General features: G+C 48.7%; 1 protein-coding gene across 1 annotated transcript in view; it reads left to right on the top strand.

The window, feature by feature from the left end:
* LOC136663588 (cytoplasmic phosphatidylinositol transfer protein 1-like) overlaps positions 1–19,632 on the top strand; it is a 69,588-nt gene that overhangs the window by 28,655 nt on the left and 21,301 nt on the right. The window contains exon 3 of the mRNA XM_066640376.1: positions 12,517–12,665. Coding sequence (XP_066496473.1) covers positions 12,517–12,665 — 149 coding nt within the window. The remainder of the gene's footprint in view (positions 1–12,516; positions 12,666–19,632) is intronic.

The raw sequence follows: 19,632 nt of genomic DNA, 5'->3' as shown, positions 1-19,632 counted from the left end.
CCAGGAAGAGGAGGAAGAAGTGGCGGCAATTGCCTCACCACCCCCTTCATCATCCTTCCTTACATCCCCCTTCCTTGCACCGCCGATTCGCTTACTGTTTCTGAGTGATCCCCAGTTGGCAGTGGTGTGAGGAAGGGGGATGCAAGAAAGGAGGAAGGGGGAGGTGGAGCAATTGTGCCATCAGCCCCCTCCTTCTCACAGCCTTCCCCTTTTACTGTTTCTAAATGACCCCCAATCAGACTGAAACACTAAGAGGTGGCAACCGCCATCTTGGCTGGGCTTTAGTGGCACCCCCTCATATAACACTACAGCATGGAGCCTGCAGCAGTCCGCCCCAGCCCCCCCTTGTGATTTCCGCTCTGTTCCCTTCGCCATACTCAAATCCAGCGAATGAGAGGGTGAATTGGAAACACCCCCTCCTCAGTCCGTTGCCTGAGTCGACCAGCTCAGTCAGCCCGATCAACGGGCTGGCCCTGTGTTGTGTGTCATTGAGGTGGTGGTAGGGTGGGCTCCCATGAAGCCCTGGTGGTGGTTGACCAGGAGAAGCAGAGAAAGGCAGAGAGGGATCTTACCAAGACTTCCAGGGGGGTGAAGACCTTGTCCCTCCTCAGGATGACATGGAAGGAAGTCTCTGGAATGGAGGACTTTGTTCTGGAAAAGAGGGAACCCCCCCCCCTCGTGGGGATCCCTTCTTCAGGAAATACACCTCTATTCACTTGCACTATGAATGCTACTCCTCTGGGGAGGGATCCATAGCAGGGGTAAAACAGGTACAAAGCTTAACGGTTAACAAAAGTCCTCCTGATATTTCCCTTTCCCATCTCGTGGGGTATTTGGAAAGTCCGACTGGTCTTCGTTGAAGCAACCAAAGCAAGGAAAAGCCACCTTGGAGACCTCCCTCCCAGATTGGTAAGCGGACTTCAAAACTCTTGCGCTTGTGCAAAAGCCAAAACAAATAACAGCGAGGGCCAAGCAGTTCTGAGAGACTGTCAACCTGCCGTTTGAGGAACTGAAACCAGCCATAAAAAAAGGAGTTTATTAAAAGACTGAATAAACAAGGCCAAATAAAAGAAGCGGGGAGGGGTCGGGGTGACCAGAAAGGCAAGGGAGAGGTCCAAAGAAAGCAGGGCAGTCCCAAAATGCGGTTTGACGGAGTTGTTGTAGAAGGAAGCAAAATGAACTCCCTGAATACAAGCGGCCTCAGATCTCCCCCTCTTTTGCTACTCAACCTTTCCAAGAGAAGGGGAAGGGGGCTCGATTCCTGCAGTTCGACAAGGCGTGGACAGACCACTTGTTATGCCAGGATGTGGCAATCTAGAGGCAACCACTAAAAGGGACTCTGGGAGCCCTTAAAAAAAACAACCAAGGTGTGCTGATGTCACAGGGCCAGATGGCCTGGAGGGGTGAGTGCCAGCTGGGCCTGGCCTTCTTCCCCTTTAATCGAGCCCATTGGGCTTGGCTGTTCTGTTGGCAGGCTCCTGCCGAGGCCAGCCGGAGGTTGGCCAGCATCCTATCTCTTTGGGGAAGCCCAGTTACAGAAGCAGCAAATCCACATTGCAACTGTCCAGGGTTGCACGAGACCCTTATCGACTGGCCTGGATTCCAAGAAGACAGGGCATGTTGCCGGACAATGCCTTGGATGCTTTTAGGATTCTGGGACAGCGGAGAGGCTGTTTGGATTGAACAAATCCAGAAATCAGGGGGAAATGGCGGGAATGCAAGGATTTTGGCCACATGAACATTTTACTGTGGCAAGCGCCAAAGATGGGTGAGAGTCTTAAATCCCCCTGGGCTGAGATTCTGCCTCAGAGTCAAGACCCACTTGATGGGCTTGTTGGCACTGCAGAGCACAAGGTTTTCAGTGTGGATGGAGAGGGTGCTGTCTTTGTAGGGCCCTGTTGGGGGAGACTGGCCAGTGCCATTGTTGCCCTAGCAACCCTTGATGTGTCCAGCCCCGAGTCCCTGCCTGGTGGTGTTCTAATGACCCTCCGTTGGGTTGTCTTGGGAGCCTGCCCTCCCCTATATGCAAGTTGTGGTGCTTTGGGGTCAGGGTTGGGGGTTCTGTGCAGTCAGTCTATGACCAATGCAGGGAGAGCCTGGCAAGACCCCTCTTTGAAATCCTCGTCAGTACTGAGCTAGGTGGACCAGCGGCCTCCTTCTTGACATTTCTCTTCTGGGGCTTTTTGGGGCTCCATCCTTGTGTTACATCCTGGATCCATCTGCTCCCACCTCATTAGAATCGGGGCGGGGATCACAACATCAAGGCTACCCAGAATTACGCCACTTTCTGCCCTGCAAGCTGCCCCTCTAATCCCAGGTGCATCAGGTTCAGAAAGCAAGGCACTCTGTGCATGCTCAGTGTCCTTCTCGTGGCTTCCCATCTTTGAGCCCCAATATTGCAAACAGGTGTCGGACCCAGCCCTTGGCTCCGACGACGCTTTACCTCACGGTTGGGAACACATGTGGGTTTGCACACTGCGAAGTGTGTCAGTGATTCAGACCCTCTTCGCTGCGTGCCAGGCTAAAAGTAGCTCATTTCAACACAGCTGACGCTTTCCGTTGGGGCTTGAACAAACAGCCCCGACCAGCGTATTCAGGATTTACTGGAACCTGATCGCTTTCCGGGAGTCAATGTTTACCCTCTGGAAACAATCCCCCTTCCTGGAAGCATTCTCGGGCAGTCAATAAAACAGCCTCTTGTTGCTTCCCGTGGTGGCAAAACTGCCCTGCATTCAGCTGGGGAGCACAGTACACCCTTCTATCCTTCCTGTGGAGTCTGGCTCGCTGGAAGAGGTGCCCCTGTGCGTTTCACCCCCTGGCTAGCAGAAACAGGTTAAATCAGCGGTTCTCACACATTTAGCACTGGGACCCACTTTTTAGAATGAGAATCTCTCAGGACCCACCAGAAGTGATGTCATGACCAGAAGTGACATCATCAAAAATTTTTAGGAAAATTTTTAGCAATCCTAGACTGCGGTCCTACCCACACTTATCCAGGAGTAAGTCCCATTGACTATCATTGTTGAAAGAATATACACAGTAGGTTGTTGAAAGTACAGGTCTGTAACATGTCCCCAGATGCAGTCACATACCATGGTAGCATCAAGTCTAATATATTAAAAATAAAAGTTTTAAATGAATGGGGACCCACCTGAAATGGGCTTGCAGCCCACCTAGTGGGTCCCAACCCACAGTTTGAGAAACACTGGGTTAAAGGATGCCACAAGAGCTCACCTGGACAAAATAGCTTCCACTTGCATTATATTTTCTAATCCATTGGTTCTCAAGTTTTTTTTAGCATCAGGACCCACTTCTTAGAATAACAGTCTGTTGGGACCCACCAGAAGTGATGTTATCAACCTGGAAGTGAGGTCATGGCTGGAAGTGACATCATCAGTTTAGACTTCAAAGCTAAGCCAGGATGAGCCAGAGGTCCCATTACACAGCGTGCTTGTGCTATTATTTTGCAGAAATAAAAGTCAAACATTCCAGCTTGGAAGTCAAAGCAGAACCCAGACTTGGATCCTTCTCCAACCACACAGCCCTCCCCCCTTTCCATTGTCCCATCTTTCCACCTGCTCAAGAGCAAAGCCCCAGGCCTTTCTCCCACCAGGAGCCTGCTCTTCCCAGCAGCTCTGCACCCTGCATTTTCAGCTCTGTATTTTCAGTGGCAGCTGAGCTATGTGCTACCTGAAATCGTCTTGTGACCCACCTAGTGGGTCCTGACTCACAGTTGGAGAAACACTGTTCTACTATACGGACATGACTGTGACTAGCTTATAGGCATGTGAAACTGGGTCAAGCCCCTGATCTCCCAGGGTTGTATTCTGAACACTGACTGGCAGGAGCAATCCTGGATTTTGGACAGGCTTCTTTTCCAGCCCTGTCCAGGGACTGAGCCTGGGATTTCTGCCTGCATGTAAGCCACCCCCAGTCATAGCCCTTCCCATCCTGGCAAAGTATTGCTTAATTTGCAACTGTTATCTCCAGCATGGCTTTTCTTTCTTCCCCTGAGCAGTTTTTAAAGTTACTTTTGTTTTCTTAAATCACATGGGGAAAGAAAAACTCAGCTATTCCAAACTACAGCTGTTTGCATCTCTCCCTAGCGTCTTTTTTCTTAATCATCTCCTTTGAGTGATGTGAACGAAGAGACAGGATGTCGAAAGCCACAAGCTTTTTCAACAAATCAAGCCTGTGTTTGGCGAGAAGTTGCATAACACGAGGTTTGTTCTTGGGGAAGGAGACAAAAGGAGATTTGCGGGGAGAACTTCAGGTGGGGCAAGTCCCTCGGAGAGCTAAATTGGATGGGTGAATATTTTCCATAGTTACCCGGTTCCACAAGCAGCCATGCTTGGATGCGTTTCCACTTTCCAGGGCTGTGCTAGAACAGAACGTGCTGCACGCCAAAGGAAGGAGAAACGGCATCTCCCTGTAATTGTCAGAGGCCAGCCTCAGGCGTCCGCTGAGCAGGAACCAGCAACAGAGGAGCCTCAGCGCACTGTGTACAGCTTCCCCATGTGCTCCAAACCCACAAAGCCCATTATTGCCCAGACCAAACCCACATCCTGAACAGCAAACTTTTGTAGCTCTTCCCACAGAGGTGAACCGAGGGCCAAGTACTGGGAAACCCTTTCCTGCCCAAGAAGAAACTCTACCCTATAGCTCCATCCTAGTAAAACTTATTCATTCATTTAAGTTTTGTTCATCCTTTTATAAAGCTGATTTTTTTGGGGGGGGGGGCAATGAAAATGTGTACAATACAGAATGTGGCCTTCGTACTGAAGGGTTTGGAGACCGCTTTTGCGACTAAGATGATTACTGGACTGGGGCACCTTCCTTATGAGGAAAGGCTACGGCGTTTGGGCCTCTTCAGCCTAGAAAAGAGACGCCTGAGGGGGGACATGATTGAGACATACAAAATTATGCAGGGGATGGACAGAGTGGATAGGGAGATGCTCTTGACACTCACATAATACCAGAACCAGGGGACATCCACTAAAATTGAGTGTTGGGCGGGTTAGGACAGACAAAAGAAAATATTTCTTTACTCAGCATGTGGTTGGTCTGTGGAACTCCTTGCCACAGGATACGGTGCTGGCATCTAGCCTAGACGCCTTTAAAAGGGGATTGGACAAGTTTGTGGAGGAAAAATCCATTATGGGGTACAAGCCATGATGTGTATGTGCAACCTCCTGATTCTAGAAATGGGCTGTGTCAGATGCAAGGGAGGGCACCAGGATGAGGTCTCTTGTTATCTGGTGTGCTCCCTGGGGCATTTGGTGGGCTGCTGTGAGATACAGGAAGCTGGACTAGATGGGCCTCTGGCCTGATCCAGTGGGGCTGTTCTTATGTTCTTAACTACAATTCCCAGGAAGCCTTGCAGGTCTCTTGTTATCTGGTGTGCTCCTGGGGCGTTTGGTGGGCCGCTGTGAGATACAGGAAGCTGGACTAGATGGGCCTATGGCCTGATCCAGTGGGGCTGTTCTTATGTTCTTAACTACAATTCCCAGGAAGCCTTGCAGGTCTCTTGTTATCTGGTGTGCTCCCTGGGGCATTTGGTGGGCCGCTGTGAGATACAGGAAGCTGGAGTAGATGGGCCTCTGGCCTGATCCAGTGGGGCTGTTCTTATGCTCTTATGTAGAGCAAAAGGCTCCCAACTGGATGAAACCTGGAAAGATACTCCAAAGTGTTATGTCAGGGTATGGGATCTAGCTCAGAGCAGAATACCTGCTACACTGGAGAAGATCCTGGTCTGAAACCCTGGGGAGCCACTGCCTGTCAGTGCATAACATAAGAGCAGACCTGCTGGATCAGGCCTGGGGGGGGCTTATCTGCCCACCACACCTTTTATTGTGTTTCTTGCATCACAGTAATATGTGTGAAGTCCTCTGAAAAAGTGTCATGCCAATGTTAGTGATTAGTGTTTTTTTTAATACGTGTGCAGGAACATATATAATTTTTTTAAAAGGCTTTCCTTAATTGCAACATTACTTTGCATGTAAAACTCTAGTCAGTTTCTGATACTCTCTGCTGAAGACCTGCTTCTCATCCCTCCCCTTCTTTATCAGGTAATATCTTCATTCAAATCACATAAATCTCCGGAAGGGAGACCTTGACAAGGTTTTAAACCCATCTCTTAACTCTCCTAGGCTTCTGTTCACACTGTCATGCCCTTTGAGTTCCTGTCCTCATAGTCCTTGCCTGTGCCTATCAGAGAAAATAAGGGAACCCATCATTGTACCTTATCTCTTATAACACTGTACAAAGCAAACTCTCACTCATCAAATAGATCACTGTTTATACATATGTTCCACCTTTACACATGCTGGATGCTCTTCTTGCCACAGAAAACCCTGCACAGTAAATTGCTGAGAAAAAGGGGACATCTCTGGAGTCCACAACTGTCCATTTTCCTCCCAACAATCCTTTCTTGTTTTTGAGGCAGACTTAAGAACATAAGAAGAGCCCCACTGGATCAGGCCATGGAACCACCTACTCCAGCTTCCTGTATCTCACAGTAGCCCACTAGATGCCTTGGGGAACACACAAGACAACAAGAGACCTGCATCCTGGTGCCCTCCCTTGCACCAGCCTAAAACTAGGAGGTTGCACATATCCATTGTGGCTTGTAACCTGTGATGGGCTTTTCCTCCATAAATCTGTCCAGTCCCCTTTTAAAGGCATATAGGTCAGATGCCATCACCACGTTCTGTGGCAAGGAGTTCCACAGACTAATTACACGCTGGGTAAAGAAATGCAGGTCGTGTCTCATTATCTGCTAGGGTTCCATTCCAGAACTCCTAGTGGATAGAAAAAAATCCGTGGATAAAAATACAGTGGAAAATTAGATTTAAAGACCCACTTCCAGGTTTCTTGCCCCTCCATTGCTCCTAATAAGGTTGTGTCTTGACATTCACAGGGGTTTGATTCTGGAACTCCCTGCTGATACTATAAAATGTGTTAAACAAAAGCAGTTTTTTTAAAAAATTAAAAAGTGTGTCCCTTTACAATTGTGGCTTCAAAACAGCTTTTCTTACTGTTGTAGAGAGGCAGTCAGCAATTGGAAATGCAAAGGGCCTCCCTGCCTTTGCTTGGCTCAGCTGAAATGATCGCTTGCCTGACTGTCCCTCTACAACAGTAAGGAAAGCAGTTTTTAAAACTGTGATTTTAAAGGGATGCATTTTTCCCATTCTCCAGGGATCAACACCTTCCTTTTAATTTGCATTGGCCATTTGTGTTGAGTCAAATCCGTGTATAAAAAAACCCATGTATAACAAGGTTGGACCTGTACCTTCTTTTGTCTGTTCAGACTTCTTAAGTGTAACAGATTGCCAAGTTCATCAATTAAAGAGGTCTTCCAGCAAATGTTTTGTTCTGAGGTTCAGGGCATCCCAGTTTGGACAGGAAACTAAGATCCCAGATGGAATTGCTGCTACCAGCAGCTTTGGTTTTGGAGTGTCACTTTGGCTAAGCCCCCCAAATCTTCTGTGGGCCCCCTCAGTCTCCTGTCTCTTCCATGGCACTCCACCTGCTTCCTTTTCCCTCTCTCCACTTTTCAAAATTCAGCACATGCCGTTGTCATGGATATTAAAGCAGATCTGTAAGCTCCAACAATGTTCTTCATCCTGGCTGTTTGGCTTCTGATGCTGTAATTGAGAGATCCTTCTTATTGTCCTCCCATCTGCCCTCCCATCATGTGACTTGATTCTGGCCTGGTTAATTGACTTGAGTCACCTATATTGGATTGCACTTGTGGCTGTCAACACTTTCATCCATTCATGCTGAGGGTCAAGAAAGCCCTGGCATGAATGGGGGGGGGGGAGTTACTGGATGTGCAGTTGAGAAAGTTGCTGCACCTGTTGATTTTCTGTGGACATTTACTATACCAGATGGTATCATGGGGGAAGCACTGTGCCTTGTGGCTCTCTAACAAGTGGTTGGCAAAGCTATCTCTATTGAATTTCTGCCTAGAGGCCTCCCTCCTAGCTCAGTGTCAGGCTGAAAGACCAAAGTAACGTCTGGTTGGATGGATGTGGTCTTGGACCCAATCCAACTTTCCAGTGCCAATGCAGCTGTACTACAGCCCCCAGGAAAGGGTACAAATATTTCCTTACTTGGAGGAGGACTCCATGATTGCCCCCCTACTATAGCATGTAGCACATTCCCCATTGGCACAGCAGCACCAGCACTGATGGGATTTGGCCCTTAAATTGTAAACCCAATGTAATTTACGCGAGTGTACAAAGTCTTAACTGCTTCTAGAGCACAGAAGTTAAAGTGGCAACCTTAACTCAGTTTCTTTGCTTTTTAGAACATGAGTGAAAACTGGGAGCACCTTAACTCTCATTTTAAATGAAGAGTTTGTTAAAAACAAAACAAATTTGTTTAGCGCTGACTGTTTGGCTACGGAATGTTCATGGACAGTCCAACTTCTCAGGGAACAAAACTGTCAGGAACATGTTTGTGGCCCACATTCCATGCAAGAGGAGAGTTTTCTGTTTCACTGGGATTAAAAAGTGGAGTTGTGTGCAGACTGGAAAGCTAGACTGAGTTGCCCCCCCCCCCCAGAGAATGGGAAACTGAAGGAGGAGAGACCCCGGCGGTTGGGTGTGTGGAGCAAAAGGGCTGAGTCAACAGTGGTGAAGAGGGAAGAGCAGGTGGAAGAGGCTGGGGGACTTTGACATGGACATCAAGGAGGCGTGAGGTTGCCAGATCCCGATCTCAGAGGGTTTGCTGCCTTTGAGTGTTGAAGGGAAGGGGGAATTCTGCCAAGTGTGGTGTCCACCATTACAGCTGCAACTGACAGTCCTGATTTTTTGGGGGGGAGGGGGTGAAATGGAGCAAGTGTGTGTGTGAGTGCCACATTATGGCATTGACGAAGAGCCAGGTCTGTGGCCGTTGGCTTCTCGCGCACATCTGATGCTCTGCAGACCACTTTGACATAATGCAACTTTCGTTGCTTGTGGCATGTTGCTGTTGGATAAAGGTTTTAGATCAATAAACTGCATTAATTGGTGGGTGAGTGAGCGAGTCTAGCGCTACCTTTGGAAAGGAGGCGGAATTGTTTGCTCTTGATCCCCTGCAAAGCTGATAACCTGACTTTCATGGTGTGTCCCACGCGCAAGCACATTCTCTTTGTTGTTGCCTAGCTGGATTCCTTCCTGCCTTGGGAACAGGGGCCTCCCAGTTTAGGGCAGGCCAAGGTCGTTTGGAGCTGTAAGCAGTGCTTGTCTGGGCTTCCCCCTACACTCCAGCCATGAACTGGCCGCTATACAGATGCTCCTGTGTGTACAACGGGCCCAAAATTGAGGCTGGCACCTTCCGGGCTGTGGCTGGGACATCGCTGGCTGCCGAAAGCCATTTGGGGAGGCTGTATAACCAGCCTCTTTGATCACACCTTTGACTGTGACCTGCTCTCTCTTATTTATTTTCCTCCTGCTGTTCAACCTCCAGAGACTTTATTGCTGTTGCTGGTTTTATATTATTGTACGTTATTTATAGTTTTGCTTTCGTTGCTTGTATTATGTTTAAACCACTGTCCCTGTCCCCCCCGTAGCTATCATCTGCTGCCATGCAGTGGCATAGCTAGAGGGGGTGCAAAGTGCTAAGTTTTGCAGGGAGCCTCACCGCAGCATGCAAGTGGCCCCTCCCCCTCTCCTTTGAAGCCATTCTAGGTGGTGGGTGCAAAACAGAGGTGTACCATGTAACCTGTGCCCATGGTTTCTCAAAGTGTGCTCCTAGGAGCCTTCAGGAGCACCTAGTGATAAGTGCTCCTTATCCATCACAGATGGATCCATCACAGACCATCACAGATGGTTCCTTGCCTGGTCTGCTTGTCCATCTGTTCCTTGCTTGTTCCTTGCCTGGTCTGCTTGTCCATCCCTCCTGCCTTTCCTGTTCCTGGCTCTTCTTCCTCATTCTCCTCCTGTTCCGGCTCTTCACTGATATTCAGTGTTGGGCTTGGCACTGTGTCACTCTGCATGTGCTCTGGGACGCCACAAGACTCTATGCATGTGCTGGCAGGGCTCCCTGAGACACCTTTTAGTAGCATAAAGGGCTCTGGAGACCAAAAGTTTGAGAATTGCTGTCTTGATGGAAGAAGGCTGAGGGCACAGGTGTGAACAACAGCTGAAATTGGAATAACATAAGAACATAAGAACAGCCCCACTGGATCAGGCCATAGGCCCATCTACGTAGTCCAGCTTCCTGTATCTCACAGCGGCCCACCAAATGCCCCAGGGAGCACACCAGATAACAAGAGACCTCATCCCGGTCTTCCCGGTCTTATCCCGGTAATATTCCCGGTCTTATCTTTCTCTCCCCCATATCTCTTTGTGGTCCCCACTGACCTTATCATGAATTTCATGGTGCATCTTTTTGTGCATCTCAGGTGGGAAACTGGTTTTAAAATTTTAAAAAAATCAGCTGACTTAAGGGGTAAAGTTTTTTTGCCTGGATTAAATCTCTGTTTATGGCAGGGAGGGTGGGAAAGGGATGTTTGCACATTTGAATGCTCTTGTTGGCCTGCCTCACCCAGGCAGTGGGTTGGTAGGGGAGTGCAGGTACTTATGTCTGCCTTGTCCTCCGTCATTTCTCCTGCTCTTCCTCTTGTGCTCCCTGGATTTGAAATGGAAGATGGAGACAAAGTCAGAGAGGAGAGTGGTGACCTGGAGTGTCTCAAGACACTCTAGGGCACCATTCTCTACTCCTCCCCAGCTCCTCTCTCTGTTCTGACTTCTTCCTTTTCAAATGCAACAAGCCGATCAAACATCTGTTGTTGCCAAGTCTGGTAGCAGGTGGCGAGGAGGAAGGGGCCGTGGGCAGGATAGTACAGAGGCTGTGGCAGCATTCGACACCCCACCTCAGAAACCCCAAGATGCTGGAACACCTCTGTGCTACTGCATTTCCCCCCCCCCCCCCCCCGATCCCTGCATGTGGAAAACTAGATATTTGGGAGAAGAGTACACTCCAATCTGCTATGCGGGATGTGTAAAATCATAGATTTTTCCCCCTCCCCTCGCAAGAAAAGCATACATTGCAAAAGGGTGAAGTGGGTATTTGAGAGTATAAGGACTGCCAGATGAAGGAGTGGGTGTGTGTTATCCACTTAGTCTCATGTATTCCTGCATGTTTTGTTCTCGTGGTAAAACTCCAGATTTTTCTTTCAGTTGACTGAAAGGGGGAGTGGGGGTGCAACTGCCTTCAAGTCATTTGTAAAAATAGATCCGAGCATTTTGCTAGTTTGGGCTCTTTATCTTGATTGAAGGGATTTTTAGAGAACAAATCTGCAGCAGGCCGCCTTGCAAAACAGTGTTTGGGGGGAGTCGAGGTGCAGCGCTCAGGATGTTGAAAAAAGGCTATTTTTAAAATGATCCTGCTTGGCTTAAGCTGAGCATGGGGGACCTGCTTTCCATGTAGAACGTTCCAGGGTTGATCCTTGGCATTTTGGGTAGGAGTGGAAATGACCCACAAGTAGTAGTGTAGGTACGGGGGGGGCTGCATGGTAAACATTGCAGGTGCCGCAATGTGGCGTGTAAATGGACCATCCCACTCGCAGAATGGCTGCCTCCCCTGTATCTATTCTACTGCCCACGAGGCTGAAACTCTGGAGCAATGCTTCCAAACGGGTTTCAGGAGAGCAGTGAGCAACAGGGACCAGCGGCGGGTCTGACTTGGTACAAGGCGGCTTTGCAGGTTTGGGGGGGGAGCTAATTTGCATGTTTTTTTTTGTGCAAATTTAGATGCCTTTTTGGGTCTGGAAGGTTTTATACAGTATTAGTGAGATATGAAGAAGGTCTGTAAAGGGATAACATTCTCCCTCTCTGCTGGCTCTGGGAATGGCAGGGAAATGGCTCAAGAGAAAGGATTGGTAGTAGATTTAATACCGACTCAAAACTGTATTTCTTCTCCTGATGCCCAAAATGTGTAATTAACTTATGGAACTCACTGCCACAGGATGTTGCAATGGTGCCTGTGTTCGGTGGCTTTCAGCCCAGTCCTATACAGGTGTGTGTCACTTAATGACAGGGATATGTTCTCCGATGCCCATTGCTATGCGGTTAGGTTGTTAAGCTAACATTCAGCTCAATCTGGTGCCTTTGTTGTGTAACCAGACACTCCCTGCCAGACACTAGCTGTCTGCACAGGCTACTGAAGGCCGATTGCCTATTTTTTTTGCCTTAAGAGCCTCTTTGTTGTGTAAACAAACGCTGCTGCAGACTATGGGAGACCAGATTGCCTGATTAAGAGCCTCTTTGTTGCACTTTGAACATTGTCATATATGTGGTCTGTCATTAAGCAGAGTGTCAATAAGTGACTTGAGTGAATAAGTATTTCTTCCCTGCTGGTGCAGCCACACCAAAAAACTTGCATCTCTGTAGATCTCCTGCTCTGTAGTGGGTCTCCTCAGATGGTTAAGTGTGGCAGAGAGATGAGCAGGCAGGTAGGTAGGCCATGCACAGCTCTTGGTCCCTGGCGTTCCTGTCTCTGCAATGAGTTTCTGTTTCCTCCTTTCAGTACCGAGTCGGACAGCTGTACACCATCAGCAAACACAGCCATCAGGAGAGCGACAAAGGCGAAGGAGTAGAAGTGGTGAAAAATGAACCCCATGAAGACCCCATCCATGGCTGTGGCCAGTTCACAGAGAAACGGGTGCACCTGTCCAGGTGAGAGACCAACAGGTGAACTGCAGGTTTTGCAGAAATTCAGACAACGTATTAGGATGGGGGGATGGAGAAATCTTGGTAAGGTTCCTCTCTCTGCTTTTTTAATATACAGGTGTGCGTCACTTGATGATGGGGATAAATTGTCCAATCCTTGTTGTTATGTGATAAGGTTGTTAAGCGAACATTCAGTGCAATCTAGTGCCTTTGTTGTGTAGCAGGCAGGCAGTCCAGAATGCCTCATTAACAGCATCTTTGTTTTGCTTTGACCACCATTGTATATGAGGTCTGTTGTTAAGCGGCAGGTTGTTAAGTGATGCACACCTGTATAAGTGGTAGTAGGCAGGTTGGCAGGCTGACCCCGGTAGGTTAGAGACCAAAAGATGTGGCAGGTAGCAGTGAGATGTCTCTCAAACTCCTCTGCAGAGGAGAGGAGGAGACGAGAGAAGAGATGGAAGGAGAGGCGCAAAGCACTCTGTTCACCGCAAGACCAGATACTTTTATCTGGTAACAAGGAGTATCACATGACCAACTCTGGCCAATAGTCATAAAGAGACTTTTTTGGTGGGTGTGACTGTTCCTTCCACCTGGTGGTACAGAGATTTAACCCTCCGATCACTGGTTTGAGTCCTGCCGTTGAGAAAGGAGCTACGTGATTGATTCATGGCTAGTTTTTCCAGTTGCTCCTTAGCAAAATAATGGCTACTTAATTAATTATTATGTATCCATTATTCTCCCCCTTTACCCTCACACCAACCCTGCAAGATATGCTAACCTGAGAGTTAGCGACAGACCCAAGTTTAGCTTACTTGACTGAGTGGGGTTCTTAAACCCAGCTTTCCCTGGGCCTTGTTTGATACTCTAACCCAGGGGTACCCAAACCCCGGCCTGGGGGCCACTTGCGGTCCTCAGGGGCTCCCAATCTGGGCTGTGGGGAGTCCCCAGTCTTCAATGAGCCTCTGACCCTCGAGAGACTTGCTGGAGCCTGTGCTGGCCCAACACAACTGCTCTCAGTGTGAGGATGACTGTTCAACCTCTCCTCTGAGCTGTGGGATGAGGGCTCCCTCCACTACTTGCTGTTTCACGTCTGTGTTGCAGCAGTGGCAGCGAAGGAAAGGCTGGCCTTGACCTTTTATAGGCCTTGAGCAAGACCTTCATTCATTCATATAAGTTCCATCTCTAATAAATTCATTTATGTAAATTTATTCAAATTTGAAATGTAAATTAATTCCTTTTATTCCTGGCCCCCGACACAGTGTCAGAGAGATGATGTGGCCCTCGTGCCAAAATGTTTGGACACCCCTGCTCTAACCACTATACCTCATTGTCTCTTTCACTTGTTGCCTGATCTACACTTCCCTTCTCATGGCCTTTCTGCCAAGCGCACAACTACCTTGTAAGATACACCAGTCTGCTTTCCATATGACAGCCAAGAAAGTGTTCTGTCTGAGATCTCTTGGCAGGGATGGGAGGAGGAGGTACTTCTGGTTGTCCAAGACCCTCAAAATTAGATTTAGGGGGTTGCTTCCAAATAACTGTGTCTGAACCGTGTCCTCAGAAAGCAAAGGGGTTAAGAATCTTCCACCACTGAGCCTTTGTGTGCCCTTCTGCTGTTACCCTTCCCTCTGAAAAGCTGCTTTATATAGCATATGATGTAATATATTGAATTTTCTACGGCATCAGGCTGAGCCAGGACTAGGGCGATTGGTGATATCTCTACAGGGTGTGGGGCTTGGAAGTCTCCCTGGCTATACCTGGTGATTCCAGCAATGGAACCTGAGATCTCCGGCACAGAGCAGGTGGTCTCCTCCCCTCACACCTTGCTGAGTCAGTGTTTTGCAAGGCTGCCTTTGTTCTGTGTGTTCCAATTAGCCTGTCACTAATTCTGACAGTTCTTCAAGAGGAGACAATGGCCTCCACCCCAGCACTCAATTCCACCTCCTACGGAGCTGTCTCTGCTCTGCTCAGCCCCCTTGTCCCCCTCCCCGCTTCACACGTGAGGCGCTTCCAACAGAGACATATCGCTCTGAAAGGGGGAGGAGGCGCGAGCATGTGTGGTTGAGCATGATGGATGCAGCCTTTTCTTGCTATATTGATGCACGGGCAAGAAGGGGACAAGAGGACTCTTGCAAGTTTGCTCATGCAGCAGAAGAGAAGCAGATGCATCATATGTGATGGTGTTTGTGTGGGGTGCTTGTTTTCTTTTTTCCTCCAGCATCATTTGCAGTCATGCAATGGTTGGGGGACCCAGGCAATCTTAGGGGAGGTTGTTATAGGTCACTGGCAGTGCACCTGCCTTGTGTACGGAAAGTCCCAGGTCTGAAATCCTGAACAGATGCTGCCAGCCAGGATTGGTTATGCTGAGCTAGAGGGACCAAGGAGTTGACTCAGTGCAGAGCAGCTTCCTGTGTCAGCCCAGTCTGCAGTGCCCGAGCGCCCCTCGTGGTTGATGGCAGGTTGAGGTGGAGGAGGAGAATGGCTGTGTGACCCAGGACAAAGGCGAAGGAGTGGGTAATGGAAGAGGGTGAGGACGCCTCAGTGGCATAGCTAGGTCATGTGTCTGGCACCTGGGGACAGAACAATTGTTAACACACCCTCCCTTGGGTGTTTCGCTAACGGTTGCAAGTGCCTTTCGGAGGCCTCCAGGAGACCTTCCAAAGTGTTCTTAGGCATGGGAGGCTCTGCGCAGCCTCCCCGTGCTTCAGAACTCCCTGATGTGCCTCTTGGGATGCACCATCAGGTTGCAGGTTGGCACCCCCCATCAAGGTGTGGTACCCAGACATTGTTCCTCCCTGGCCCCCCCCTTAGCTATGCCTCATTGAGTCCCTGGCTCCTTGTGATCTGGGTTTCTGAAGGAGGCAGTGTGGAAGAAAGAGGAGAAAGGAGCTGGGAGGCAAGAAGGAGCTCCACTGAAATGGCTTCATAAGAGATGAGGTTTGGGACTGATGCCTTCCCTGCCCCAGAGCTCCATTGCCTCTGGATAGGCAGATAGACAAAGATCTATTTCAGTATACAAAAGCAAAGCATCTTCACTTTGAAGCCAGGGCCCATATCCTTAGCAGCCAAACAAGAAATTAAGGATCCTGCCTTTCTTTGTCTCTGATTCATGCCACACCCAGGGACAACCTCTTGTTCCCCTACCCAGCTCCAAATTCCATCTTGCCTGGATGCCTTTAAGAAGGGATCGGACAAATTTCTGGAGGAAAAGTTCATTACAGGTTACAAGTCATAGTAGGTATGTGCAAGCTCTTGGTTTTAGAGGCAGGCTGCCTCTGATTGCCAGATGCAGGGGAGGGCACCGGGATGCAGATTGTGTCTGTTGTCTTGTATGCTCCCTGGGGCATACACTGTGAGATACAAGAAGCTGGACTAGATGGGCCTTTGGCCTGATCCAGCAGGGCTCTTCTTATGTTCTTAAATTTGGTGTTGGCAGGGGCTTGTCGGCTTGCCCTAGGCTGCCCAGAGGCTGCAGGCTCCTTGACAACACCACAGCCCAAGAAGAACTAGCCTTCCTCCCAGCCTTGGAGCTGGGGTGGGATGTGGGGATTACTGTTCAACTCTGGAACAGTTCCTGCCTCCCCTCTCCACAAGGGTGGCAGGACGGGCAGGGCTTATCGTGCTCACCACAGCAAATAAAAATGTGAAATCCTTGCTCAGAGAACCACCTGCCTTCCATACCTTGTAAGAAAGGGCTTTAGAGATGGAACACGCTGTTGTAAGAAAGCAAATAAATACTGGTTTGTGAGTAGATGCTAACCAGTAGCTTGGATCAGTCAGCAGTAGCTACTGAAAATGGCATGTTTGGATGTTACAGCGGAAGCTTGGTTGCATTGTGTGTGTGAATCGGCCCTCACACTCCCTCTGCCTTCGATGCACGACTTGTTTCGTCCTTTGCAACCGGACCCTGCAAGCACAGGATGCAAAGGGGAAGTGCAGCCTTTGATTGAAGTCACTGGGATTTATGAGCAGCTGGAATTGATCCAGTTTCCTGCTCACCTGGTTCTCCGTTCGTAATTAGTCCTTGTCCGTTTGTCTTGTGGGATGCTGAGATTTGACAGATTGTCTCTTAGCACAATTTTCCATCGGGTTCTTCCACAAAGTACACATAAAAACAAAGGACCCAAACATGTGTGTGTTCACACACAAACATACACACACGGACACCCCACCACCACCATAAAGAGATTTTCTCCACACTGACCCGACTGGACAGCTGAACCACTTTGAGCATCCACCCCTGCCTCCAAAAGATGCCAGCAATCAGGAGGCAGGCCAAGGCATTCTCCTTCTCCTCTTGTCAATATCTTTGCCACTCATCCTTTATTCCACTTTCCACGCTACCCCTCCAGAGACTCACTGAGATCACCAGATCAATACCATTTTACATCCTTGGAACGGCCACTTTGGCTAATTGACTCGACAAAACCAAAGCTGCCGGATGGGTCGCGATGCAGTTTGTTCATCTGGTTTGAGGCTTGCGGGTGCACCACTGTTGACTGTGGTCTTTGTAAATCTGTGGAAGAGCACAGCCGGCTTGACTGGGGGCACCTCTTGCCCCTGCAAATCTGTGTCCATTTCTTGGGACATGTGAGAAGAGGTTTTCAAAACACTGGCTTGGTTCAAGGACCTGCATTATGAATAAATCTCTGATTGACTAGCAGTTGCTGACGGCCGCTGCAGGCATCTTTTGAAGGGTCCCCGTGGAGCACATGATTGAGTCTGAGAGCAGCCCTCAATCTCACTCACTCAACCTTCCTTGTTCCCAGTGGCATCGCTAGAGGGGGTGCAAAGTGCTAAGTTTTCCAGGGAGCCTCACCGCAGCACGCAAGTGGCTTTCCCTTTGGAGCCATCCCGGGTGGTGGGAGCAAAATGGAAGCAAATGTTAAAAAATGTGCCATGCCTGGAACCACATTTCTGCCATCAGTCAGATTCATGATTAATGATTCTGTGTCACCTGACTGATACTTTAGAATAGATCAGCATTTCTCAAACTGTGGACTGAGACCCCCTTAGTGAGTCAGGACCTGATTTCTGGCGGGTCCCGCAGAACCTCCATGAAAACATGGGTGATAGAAAACATGGGTGATAACTAATTGCCTCAAGCCCTGAGGCTATTAAAAAAATCAGAGCTGATAATTGCCCTGCAAACAACTCAGCTACTGCAGTTTGCAAGCATGTGTCAATATAGTTTGAATGTCTTTTTTTCTGGTGTTTTTTTCTGGTTTTCCTAGCCTGTTAGTGACAGGTAGTGGGGACAGGTGAAAACTGGGTCACAAAACTAAGCCCCTCAAACTTTGAGGCTATTCATTAGGGCTGCTTCATCATGAGAAATGGATCAAGTGTTTTGCAAACAAACAAATAAATAAATAAAACTTAAAAATAAATAAAAAATGTTTCTTTCTAGATCATCTCTTTTAAAAATCTCATAAAGCTAGGTGGGTCCTGAGAGAGCCTCATTTAAAAAAAAGTGGGTCATGGTGCTAAAACATTTGAGAACAGTGCCTTAAATGTACAGATGCTCTCTAGAGCAGTGTTTCTCAAACTGTGAGTTGGGACCCACTAAGTGGGTCGCGAACCAATTTCAGGTGGGTCCCCATTCATTTCAATATTTTATTTTTAATATATTAGACTTATGCTGCCATGGTATGTGACTGCATTTGGGGAAATGTTACAGATCTGTACTTTGAACAGGCTACTATATATATGCTTTCAACTATGATAGTTTGTGGGACTTTCTCCTGGGTAAGTGTGGGCAGGATTGCAGCCTAGGATTGTTAAAAATTTTCCTGTTTGATGATGACACTTCCGGTCATTACATCACTTCTGGTGGGTTCTGACGGATTCTCATTCTAAAAAGTGGGTCCCAGTGCTAAAAGTGTGAGAACCACTGCTCTAGAGGAATTATCAGACAAAAGTTAGCAGGTTGGTAGCACAATTGTTCTCTCTCCATGGCATAAATACAGCTTGAATCAAAGCCACACAGAATCATAGACAAGACTGCCAGCTTCTTTCATGTGCACTGTTCCCTTCTCTTGTTCCCTTTGCTGATAAAAGGAGTTTCCTCCACCACCACCCCGTGACTTTCCTCCCTTATAGTGTTTGTGTTGGATCTGAACCTGCGATCATCTCTCCGAGCCTTGCTGGCCTTGATCCCTTTCCTCTTTGCTTCTTTTGCTGGGCTGCCTGATGGCCAGGAGGAGAGGCAATGGAGCTTGTCTCGGTGACAGTTCTGGCTGTGCGTGTGGGTCTCCTTGCAGCACGCCTGCGAGCTGGCCAGCCGCTGGGGGAGCCATCAGTATGAGAGAGAGGCGATATTTTTAGATGCTGTTCTCACGATTCTCTCCGCTCAGGAGACGCTATTTATAGAGCACAGAATTGAATGGGACTGATGGATGGGAGCCTGGTCTCCCGCCCTGAAGCTCTTTGCTTGAGTGAGGCGTGCCTGTCAAGTTGCTTGAAAGCCTAAGGGACTCCAGCCAGCCATCTGAAGCCGTGGGAGAGCATGTGAGCCTTTCAGCCACTGACTTCTGCACCACGCAGTGGGATTCTAGATCAAGTGAAACACACGCACAGCCTCTCCATTTTCTTCCACTGCACCATATACAAGTGGTTCCTGTGTACTCATTCCAGCTGCATGGGAGGATTCGACCAGCCAGAGAAAGATTGTGAGGCTGGCTAGAAAGTGAGGAAGGTGCTACTCGGTGTAATTTCAAAAGCGACAGATTCTGTACCCTTTCCTCAGTTTCCACTGTCTTAGTGCGCAATCCTATCCTGTGCTGGAACAGGCAAGCCAAGGGGCTTGCGCTGTATCCAGCACAGAATAGAGGCCATAAGTGACTCAGCCAGAGGCAAGGGGAAACATTTCCCTTTACCTCCGGGTAAGGGCCACTAGCCCCAATGGGTCTCCTGAAACTTGCGCCGCCTCTTGAGTCAAGGGATGGATTGTGCCCTTAGAATGCTTTCCAGTGAT

This window comes from Tiliqua scincoides, chromosome 13 (assembly GCF_035046505.1).
Source record: "Tiliqua scincoides isolate rTilSci1 chromosome 13, rTilSci1.hap2, whole genome shotgun sequence".
Classification (NCBI taxonomy): domain Eukaryota; kingdom Metazoa; phylum Chordata; class Lepidosauria; order Squamata; family Scincidae; genus Tiliqua; species Tiliqua scincoides.
Note: the sequence above shows the minus strand (reverse complement) of the source record. Positions and strands in the feature narration are given on the sequence as shown.